General features: G+C 34.9%; 1 protein-coding gene across 3 annotated transcripts in view; it reads right to left on the reverse strand.

Annotated features, from left to right (window-relative positions):
- The window catches only part of Tmtc2 (transmembrane O-mannosyltransferase targeting cadherins 2), a 377,339-nt gene that overhangs the window by 72,828 nt on the left and 293,332 nt on the right, over positions 1-11,179 (reverse strand). For all 3 annotated transcript variants that reach the window (XM_048804528.1, XM_015482959.2, XM_048804524.1), the window contains one exon: positions 4,383-4,464. In XM_048804528.1, coding sequence (XP_048660485.1) covers positions 4,383-4,464 — 82 coding nt within the window. The remainder of the gene's footprint in view (positions 1-4,382; positions 4,465-11,179) is intronic.

Genomic DNA, 11,179 nt, shown 5'->3' on the forward strand with positions numbered 1-11,179 from the left:
GAAAAAAAAAAAAAAAAAAAAAAAAAAAAAAACAACAACAACAACAAAAAAACATGCCCCAGAGAACACCAGTAGAGAAGACAATGAGGGTCCAAGCTCATAGTTAACTATGAGCTTTTAACTCTTAGTTAAAAGGCAGACGGGAGAAAAAGTTACTTATTAAGGTCCACACAAAAGAAGGCCAATAGCACCTTTTTTTTTCCCCCCCCAATTACTGTGGATTGAACCCAGGGTATTCTAGGCAAGCACTCTATCACTATACCCTTGCTCTTTCAAAGTTTTATACTTCTGTTTTAAAAATCTAATAAATTCCCAACTGCCTGGACATATTCATAGTGGGTACCTTTTACTAAGTATTTAATAATTGTTTTAATCTACTTCACATTTACTACTATATACCTAAAGAAAAGATGTATAACATATTCTATATTATTAAATGTTGTTTTTCTTGGACCTTTTTAAAAGAGGACTTGTATTGATCTTGATTCTTTTGGGCAGAAGCTCTCTTTTGGAGAGTAGGGCAGCCATAGAGAATCCCTTGAATTATAGAGCCACATGAGACATCAAGACAGCAAATGCTCACACAGATTTATAAACTAAATTTCAGTAAGTCTTGATTAATGTCACATGGACATGGAATATACTGTTAAGCTTGACAACATATGAATACAACATTATACTATGGTTTGAAAACTATTTTCTACACATTCCTTAAACTTTTTGACAAAATAGTGAAAAAAAAAAAAAGAATACATATTAGAGACAACCTGAAATCTGAATACTAGAAAACATTTTGAGAGCCCAGATTAAGCTTTTAAATTTGAAGACAAGGAAATCTAAATTCCAGAGACTCCATTTTTCTTCCAGAGACTATATATAGGTAACAAACTCTTGGAACCAATCAGCAAGTCTACCTGAAGGGAAAAGGCAGGGAAGGTTACTCTGAGATATAGTTCCTTTCCCCAGATGCAAAACCCGTGGATTCAAAGCACAAGTAACTGATAGCATTTTAAAATATCATCTTCTAATCACTATTGCAACCAATATAAACTCCTATAATTCCCTCTGTTTAGTCCCAACCGTATGGTATTTTCCAAGTCACTTGTATCATTAACAAGCAAACTAAAAGCACATAATCACCCAAGAGAGTAAATTTCCCATAAAACAAAATTTGCTCACTCTGGCATTTTCATTGGCATTTGCAAAAGCATTTTAAAAAGACTCAAAACGCATATATTTCATTTAAACATTTATTTTTAAACCAAGGAAGTGTTTTTATTCAATCTGTGGGTATAAACACCCTAAGAATATATATAGGCAGTAAGTTGGCAATGAACTGATATAAGAATCATAGTATATAATTTCTTGGGCATGGAATAATAAAAAAATTCAAATGGAGCATTCTTTCAGTGAATTTTGTATCCCAGATCCAGTTCTAGAATGGAGACTATTCCTAACTGAGCTCAATAAATATTTATTGCACATTACTGTGAGTATGGCAATATGCTAGATATTGATGATACAAAAATGGAAAACAGGTACTCCCTAGTCTCAATTTAGAATCTTCTAAAGGAGGTAAATGTGTAACTTCAATATAAATACTTACTGTTATGCAACTGTTCCAAAGTGGAAGCCACCATTATCTCTTACCTAAAACAGAAAATAGCTCTCTAAAGAGTTTTCCTTCCTTTATTCTTTCTATAACCCTCTCTTCTCCTTGTGATCTTTTCTATTACTCTTAATATAAAATTCCTTAGTTTGGTCCACATGTATGGGCTTTACCTCTGCTCTCTCTACAGCCTTATCTACTCTCACCTTCCCCTATGATTCAATATGTTCTAGTCACACGAAACTTCTTTCTCTGCTGTGAACATAGGTTGTTCTTGTTTGAACAGTGAACTTTCTATTTTTCTAAGTCTGGCTCTTGAAGTACATGCCTGAAGTTCTGAGATCTCAAATACTACACACTCATAGCCATTTTCCTTGACATCTTGTCTCAAGAAGTACTCCATTTTCTACCTGTCACATTCTAAAGATGCCATTGTCCTGTTTGGTTACTGTATAGCACTACTTACTACTTACTTTCTGAAAATAGAGGTTTGCACCTAATAGACACATCTTACACATATCAAAATAAAAACCTTTCCCTAAGAATTTTAAGTGAAGTCATCACACAAGAATTTGATATTCTAAAACTGCACACAAGAACCTACTGATTGAAATGTCTGCTATTTGCCTGCCTCTCTACCGGTATTGTGAAAACAAACAGATTTTATGTTATAGAATAAAAAGCAATGAAACGGGATCCAAAATTTATTCACCTACAACTAATTTGGTTAAGTCATCTTCATTTCCCTAGATTTTAGTCTACTTGTGTGTACATAGAGGAATTAATTTTTAAAAACTGTTATAATTCTGAAATTTAATTATTTGAAATGAATTTTCTAAAATGAGAATAATTCTTTAAAATGTACATTTTTTTTTATAACCCAAGCATAGTAAGCAAGGGCTATTAAGCACTCAGTTATGAGCTTACTGTCCAATTGCAGATTCTTTACTGTAACCAATCCTCCCTTTGAAACCATGTTTCTCTACATATCTGATTACAAAGTAGAAAAAAATGCTGAAAGTTGTAAACTTTCATAAAATTCATAAAATTGCATTCCATACATTTATACTGAATTATACATTCTTATCTGAGAAAATATACTAGTAATGTGTATATGCATCCAAATTTAAAACATTGTGAGGCACTAAGAACAATTTTCATATCTGCATTTAAAGACATGTTATCACTATCTTATAAATAATACGTTGAAAAGAGTTTTACACTTTCTGACAAAATAAATTTTAAAAAAGTTCTCATGAGAAAAATATTACCTACCACCAAACTACAAAAAGAAATTTCAAGAACACAATATAGTATAAAAATTAGAGGAAGTAGGTAAGGATGGACAAGCCAACTATTAAAATTGATAATTTTAAAATTGATAACAATTGCAATTCAAATGCATCAATGATGAAGTTTCAAGAAATTTACTGTGAAATTACCTACATATTACATAACAATGTTTTCATAGAAAGCTTAGAGGATGCAGTAAGTGGAATTAATTTGAAGCCAAGGAAATATAGGCAAAAAGATGGGGGGGTGGGTAATCCTATTTTCTAAAATGTAACAGCAAGAGGTCTTTTAGCACTGACAGAAAATAATCATGGAGCTACCACAAACAGTAACCATGAGAAAATCCTAATTTAAAATATTTCATACGCAAAAACCTGTGAAAATAAAAATAAATTCTGTAGCAAACTTAAATTACTCGACTGTTATCTTAACACAGCAATAAAATTGTATTGTGAAACAAAATCAGGAGTGTTTATATAATTCATTACATGGAATTACATCCTACATTATGTTAGGAAGATAAAGCATCACAACCCTAACTTTATAGATGTATACACACAATAATCTAAGTTTAAAAATGCTCTTGTGGTTGGTTAAGTGTTTCCTCCATTTTATTATTTCCATTCTTCTGCACATGCAGCCTGCCACTGATTTATTTTTACTAGCTGGAAACTGGGAGAAGGAATTAAATATTATACAAGCATATTAGTTTTATTTCCTTAAGATTTGATTTCCGTCCACTTTTAAGTTTACTGCTTGATAATAACTAAGACATCAAAGCCAATAGCGATAAAAGAAAAACTTTTTTTTTTTTTTCCAAGAGATCAGCAAAAGTAAATGTTTTTTTGGCTCCTTGAAAGCCATTCCAAATCTGGTAGAAATAAGCACATCTTACCCAATACCAAACCAGCTATATACTGTGCCTCACTAAACATATGACTCACTACTAATGATAGAGTGGAGTGCGACAGAGTTGTTGTGTAAGCTCATTCTGGACTGATGAAGGCCAAGCCTAGATGGAATGAGACAGCTATCCTTTATACCATTATAGTTTTATCCTTGGCCTCACTCAGAGGCATTCAGATCTTCCAGAAAGCAAGACTTTTTGGACAAAATGTAAACTTCCAAAATTTCAAAATGGCATGCTCAATGACTAAGACAATATCATTCAGAGTGAAAAGGAAGCTAATATTTTTATGATAAACTACGCATCAGGCAAGGAGCTAGATGATTTCCTTATGAGATCTCCTGTAAACTCCACACTGAACTTGAAACAAACAACTGTGAAATTGCCTTCCCCATTGAAATTCTATGAAAATTACTGCAGGGAAATACAATGGATAAGGAGGCTTTAATGTGACTACTTTGTGAAGATGGGAATATAGCCCGAGGCTATATCTGCACCCAAAAATGTCAGTAAATCTTATACTCACATTAAGAGCAAATGTGGGGAACTTGGAAAAAATGATCAGCCACTCACCATAATGCATGTAACAGTTTCCTTTGGTGGGATCCAGCTCAATAGCCTTCAAGAAGAACTTTTCAGCCTCACTCTTCCGACCCTTGAAAAACAGAGAACATGGATGATTCAGAAATGAATCATGAGGGATTCTTCACCTTCAGGGCACAAATGAGTAGACTCATGTCCACTGGTGACCATCATTGCAAAAGAAGAGTTTTATTTTTATCTAAATGAAGATGTTGAAAGAGAATATGTGAGAATAAAGATGGAGGTCTGAATCCTGGGAAACATTAAGATAGAGGTGTGAGTGCCAGAAAGAGAAGAAAAGGAAGAGACCAGAGAAGTAAAAGTTAAAAAAAAAAAAAAAAAAAAAGGATTCACAGGAATCAAAAGAATAAGGAAACATCATTTATTTTCATATGATTCCTTCTTTTTTTTTTTTTTCTTGTAACAGGAGTTTGTCCTCATTACATACTTCTAATCACATCCTTATCAAATGAGGAAATAAGATCACAATTCATTGGATCTGAAACAGCTACTCCTTATTGCTATTGAAAATTATACTGATCCAGAATTTAATCTCCTGTGAAGTCTCTTGCCTCACTACAGTTTTAATTGGGAACATCGTCAACAAATTTAAAAATAAGGGGGAAGGTTCACCTGCAATACATTTGAATTTTTTTCATCAAACAGTGTAATACAGGCAGATTGTAAAACTATACATTCTTTATTTGGTTATGGATTCGGAGCCACAATGACATCCAGAATAACATAAAGAGGTGGCTTGAAGTGGGAGAACAGTCTAAGCGGAACTTCCTGGAGAGCTCTCATCTGCCATGGTTGAAGATCTATGCTGAATACAAGTGGCAGCAGGACACTGAGGTTGATGTCCAAAAGCCACTGTGGTAAAGAGAAATGATCTCACCTGCTTATTCCTTCTATTTACACACTATCCATCATATGAATTTCAGGCATTTTCTTTCTTTCTTCACAAATATTTTAAAAATTACTGCTACAGTGATGAATTTTCCAAAGTTAAAGATGTGTGTGATAAGTATGCAACATTCTACAACACTCATTCATTTCTCCATATCTTCACTTTTTGTTCATTCATTAAAAAAAAAAAAAAAAAAAAAACTCTGTTACTGCCTCCTTCATTCACTTATTGTTCTAACAGCTAGAGACCAGCCTACCACATCTACCACCTATAAACAGTGATAAACAAACAATGAGCTAATGGACTTCTGCATTTCTTCTTTCTTTTAAATAATGTTATTCCATTGAAAAACTTCCCTCTAATTCATAATTCTTATCAACTATTCAACAATTAAAACTAAAAAAAAAATACATTCAATGTTTCCCACATTTTAACGTCAAAGGTAAAAAGACAAAATGTTTCCCTTATGTATACTTTAATAAAGTTGGCAAGACTTAGCAATAATCTTACCAAGGAAGGATTCTCCAAATGAGTCAATAAATTTAAAGAATCAGGAAGGCTATGTATGAGTTATGAGCAGAGATGCTAGACAAGTGGAGCGGCTTACATACTTGTTTTAACTATGTGACTTTTAGATAATTTATTAAATCTCTTAGCTGTAATTTCCTCTATACAAAAAAGGAGGATAGGTGTAGTACAGGGGACTATTAGGGTAGTGAAAGCACTTTGTATGAAACTATTATAGTGGATACATTTCATATATGTGTCTAAACCCATAGAATAAAGAGTAAGCCAAAATACAAACTATGGAATTTAATTGCCTTATCAGTTGACAACAAATATAGAACACTAACTCAAGTTGATTATAATAGGGTTTGAAACTGTGTGTATGGTGGTGGGAAGGTAGGGAGGAATATGGAAACTCTGTACTTTCTGCTTAATTTTTTTTTTAAACCTACAACTGCTCTAGAAAGTAAAATCGATAATTTTTTTTAAAAAAGATAAAAGCTATTTCAAAAGATTATTGAATTATCTGAGCCAACACATACAAAGTAGCTATTATTGTACTTAGGTATAAGTTTGTAGCAAATGTTAACTATTATTTGATACACACAGGTAATATGCAACAGAATGAAGAGCTATGAATGACAAATAGTAAGTTTTGTTAATATACACAGGCTAAGAAAACATGGTCATTCTTTAAATCATCTCCAGAAAATAATATACAAAGAACTTGCAGAAGAGGGGCTCAAAGAACCTTTCCTTCTAACATTTTCTCTTTTAAGCCTGATACCTAACACAGAGGTACTAATCCCTAGGAATTTCCTCAGTGACAGGAACATCTTTTGTTGTAATGAGACCACTCTTTGTGGGTTCCTGGATAGGAGTAGATCACCAGAAACACCAACACATGATTGGAAGCTTGGAACCTTTGGCCACTCACCCTAAACCCCCACCTGATTCTCCAGGAAGGAGAAATGGGCTGGAAGTTAAATGATTATGCCTATATAATAAGTCTTAATAAAAATTCCTGCACTATGGGATTCAAGGTGCTTCTGGATTGGTGAATAAGAATACATATATGTGACAGGAGGGAGGTTCAGCTGTACAACTCCATTAGGACAGACATGGCTTTCCACCCTCTCCCATGTATCTCTTCACCTGGCAGTTCCTTTAAATTATCTTTGTAGAAATACAATTGATCAACCAATTTATGAAAAGATGTTCAACATCTCTAGCCATTAGAAAAATGCAAATCAAAACTACTCTAAGATTTTTTTTGACATTCAATAAATTTAATCCATGATGATCACCCCATTCTTTTTTTTCCTGTGCCTTTTTTTTTGTTTATTGACAGATTACACACGAAGTGGTATTATGATTTATGAACACATGTGGAAGAGGTAAATAAAGCTAATTACCATATTCATCATGATCAGAAACTTAAAGGTATAAATTGAAAGGATAGTTAAAAATGGGAGACATCCCATTTTCATCCATTGGAAGCATTAATGTGATTAAAATTCCCATACTACTCAATGCTAAGAGCCAAGTATATGATGCATGGCATTTTTGGTTGAAAGGTGACGCCAGCTAGCCATTGAGATGATATGATTATGTTAAGATTTACATTCATATGGATATTGGACTCCTGCTGTTCACCTCGGCCTGCTACGGGACTCCTGGAGAGTTCCCATTGGTTGGGGAAGTACAGTAGGAGGGAGTTCCGGGGGAGAAACTCTGTCTGGCGGTCCGGGAGGAGGCCGCGTGGGTGGATGGGAAATCTTCCCGGGCGCATACCGGACATTGGCGGCAGTTTCAAAAAAATAAAGTTTGTTCCTGCTTGAGTGGCTCGTGATTTTGTGCCCAGCCAGACTGCGGCAACTGGCGGCCCGCACGGGGAACGCCTGAAGCTTGGAGGTGAGTAAAATTGCTCGCCCCTGAGGGAAGGCAACAAAATGGGTGACCATTTCAAAAAACAATGTGTTCTCGTTTTGATTTATCTTGTTTTTGTTTGAAGCTGCCTATCCCTAGAATTTTCTCAGGCAAACTGGGAAAAATGGTTGGCTCAAGGTTTGAAGTTGTTTGGCCCTGAGAAAGAGAAAATTGATACAACTATTGTTTGTTCGGTTTTTGTTTCATTCTGTTTTGGTTTTGTTTTATGCTATCTTATTGGGACTGCGGCAACTCACAGTAATTTATAGATTCTATAGAATGCTTATCAAAATTCCATTTATATTTCTCATACATATAAAAATATCAATCTTAAAATTCATATGAAACCATCAAAAATTCCTAACTCAATCACAAGTACAAAGGACATATGTAAAGCCATGATACTACCATTTTCAAGCTATACTACAAAGCAACAGTAATTTTTTTTCACATATTCACACTCATTTCTTTAATAATTTTTTAAGATTCTAATAGTCTTAAAAGGTAATCATAAAACTCTAGGGTCTTAGATTTTGATAGTGATAATTCAAATATTTAGAGCCATCCTTGAAGTATTGACTTCTTTTTTGTTTTGTTTTGTTTTGTTTTACTTAGTTACACATGACAGTACAGTGATTTTTATCTCATCCAATCAAAATGGCAATTATCAAGAATACAAGCAACAGTAAGTATTGGCAAGGGTGAAAAAAGGCACACTCATAAATTGCTGGTGGGACTGCAAATTGGTGCAACCATTATGGAAAGCAGTATGGAGATTCCTCAGAAAACTTGGAATGGAACCACCATTTGACCCAGCTACCCCACTCCTCATTTTATACCCAAAGGACTTAGAATCAGCATACTACAATGATGCAGTCACATCAATATTTATAGCAGCTCATTTCACAACAGCTAAACTGTGGAACCATTCTAGATGCTGTTAGGTCCGTCCTTAGGCCAAAGTAACTCCATTTTGTAAATCAGCATCTTCCCACCCAGGCATGACTTCCCATTAGGCCAACCCCCAAAGAGTCCCTAACTACCAAAACCACAACAAAGACCTCAAGTAACAATCACAGGACCAGATGGGTTAATTCTTGACTACTCCATTGTACATGACTATAGTGAAGAACTTTTTTCCAGGCTGCTGCGTCTTGCAGAAGGGCAGCCTGACAGATGTTCTCTGCCATATTGCTCAACTCAGAGATGTCTCTGTTGTGGATATTTGCACCAGCTACCCTAACAGTCTCCCTTCAACAGATGAATAAAGAAAATGTGGTATAGATACACAAAGAAACATTACTCAGCCCCAAAGAAGAATGAAATTATAGAATTTGTAGATCAATGGACAAAGCTAGAGAATATCATGCTAAGCGAAATAAGCCAAACCCCCCAAACCAAAGCCCAAATGTTTTCTCTGGTAAACAGATGCTGATCCATAATGGGGGGGGGGCTGTTAGAGAAGAATGTAGGAACTTTGGATTGGGCAGAGGGGAGGGGAGGAGGTATGGGGGTAGTAAGAATGATGAAATGAGATGGACACTACTACCCTATATACATGTATAATTACATGAGTGGTGTGACTCTGTAACATGTATAGCTAGAGGAATGAGAAGTTGTGCTCCATCTGTGTACAATATGTCAAAATGCATTCTATAATCATGTATAACTAATCAGAATGAATTAAAATAAATAAATAAATATTAAAAATTTATTTAAAAAATAAAAAAAAAATCTTTGTAATAAATTTGCAATAGTGAGTAATCCATTTTCTCCATTTCTGTGAGCCACTCTTAATAAAATGAACCCATAAGACTTTCATGGCCATCTCTAATTTATAGCCAAGTCAGACAGAAGAGAGAGAAAAAGGAGTCACAAACCGAGCTGAAATGCAATAGCTGATAAACAGGGCTGAAAGACTACAACAGAGGGAAGTTCACTCAAAGAAGACAAGTATTTTGTGCGCACGTAGCTGCATTTGTTGTCTGATAAGACCTGTTACATCAACAAAGGGCACAAAGAAGCAGTTTGCAAATACCAAAAAACAAGAACAAAAAACCAGAATCCCTACGGAAACATGTTAAACATATGCAACATTTAATTAGCCTATCATATAAATTAATACATTAACATGATATTATTCATATATCAATAAAGCTGTAAAAAATGAGAGAACTCAATAATGGTAAGAGGTCATAAAAAGGGGCACTCCTATAACACATTATTGAAATATAGTAAAACGTAAAAAAAAATCCTTCTGGGAGGCAATTTTACATGTATCAAAAGTTTTAAAATCAGACACATTTTGGCAAACCAATTCTATTTCCAGGCATTGGTCCTAAGAAAACACATGTAAATATGACAAAATTGCTGTTTATTTTCCCTGCAATATTGTTCATATAAACTCAATGTTCATCAGTATGGACTGGATTAACCTGTGTCATTTTGTTGAAATACTGTGTATCTATTAAATTAATTTTTGTATAAAATTATTTAATCCCTAAGAGATCTTCCCGATCCACTGCCAAGTGAACCAAACAGGCTGCAGTACAAGTTTACAGCTCCACTGTGTTCTCTTGGTGGCAACCACCTATGCCACTGGCTTATTTTACTATTGGAGTTTCAACACTAGGTGAAGGAAAGGGTTGGTCCATTGGTATTTTAAGATTGATAGGGGAGAAGTACACATCTAGAGTAGAGAGGTTAAAAAAAAGTACTAAGCTATTAGTCAAGCCAAGGGTCTCAACAACACAGTACAACAACTCTACTGAGAAGAGAAAGACAAGGGTTCCTGGATGTGGGTTTCACTTCATAGAAATGGGTTAAGTTCCTGCCACATGGCAGGCTGTGTTCCGAGTCTTGGTAATCGAGGCAGTTCCTGCCCTCATGCAGCTTCCTTTCTGGTTGCAGAATGGATAGTTAATACACAGACAGGCGACACATCACTCTTAAGTGTGTTGGTGAAAAATAACACAGGATCCATAGAAAGAGCAATTCTCCATGGTTGGGGATGGGGGGGGTATGTCTGATAAAGTGACCAAGAATAGCCTTTACTGGCATTTGAGAAGTGACCCAAGTAAAAGGAGTGAACAGGTCATGAAAAGATCTGGCATGTCTGGAGTGTTAGGACCTTTCAGAAAAACCATAAAACAACAACAACAACAAACAGTATGGAAGCAGTGGCATAAATCCCACTAAAATCATAGGAAAGAAGTATGAGAGGAGGGTGTAGACTTACCAGGCATTGCAAGGAGTTTGTAATTTCTGATTTTTTTCTGGTTTTATTTTTCAGTAGGGAAAAACCAGTCAATACTGGATGCCACATGCTATTTTGATTCATGTTTTCATCGGTGTTAACGAGCAACCAGCAATCTCTGGAAACTACATAAATATGGGACACTCCAGACATCTGTGTGCCATTTTTTTTTTTTTTTTTTTTTTT

Source organism: Marmota marmota, unplaced genomic scaffold (assembly GCF_001458135.2).
Source record: "Marmota marmota marmota unplaced genomic scaffold, marMar, whole genome shotgun sequence".
Lineage (NCBI taxonomy): Eukaryota > Metazoa > Chordata > Mammalia > Rodentia > Sciuridae > Marmota > Marmota marmota.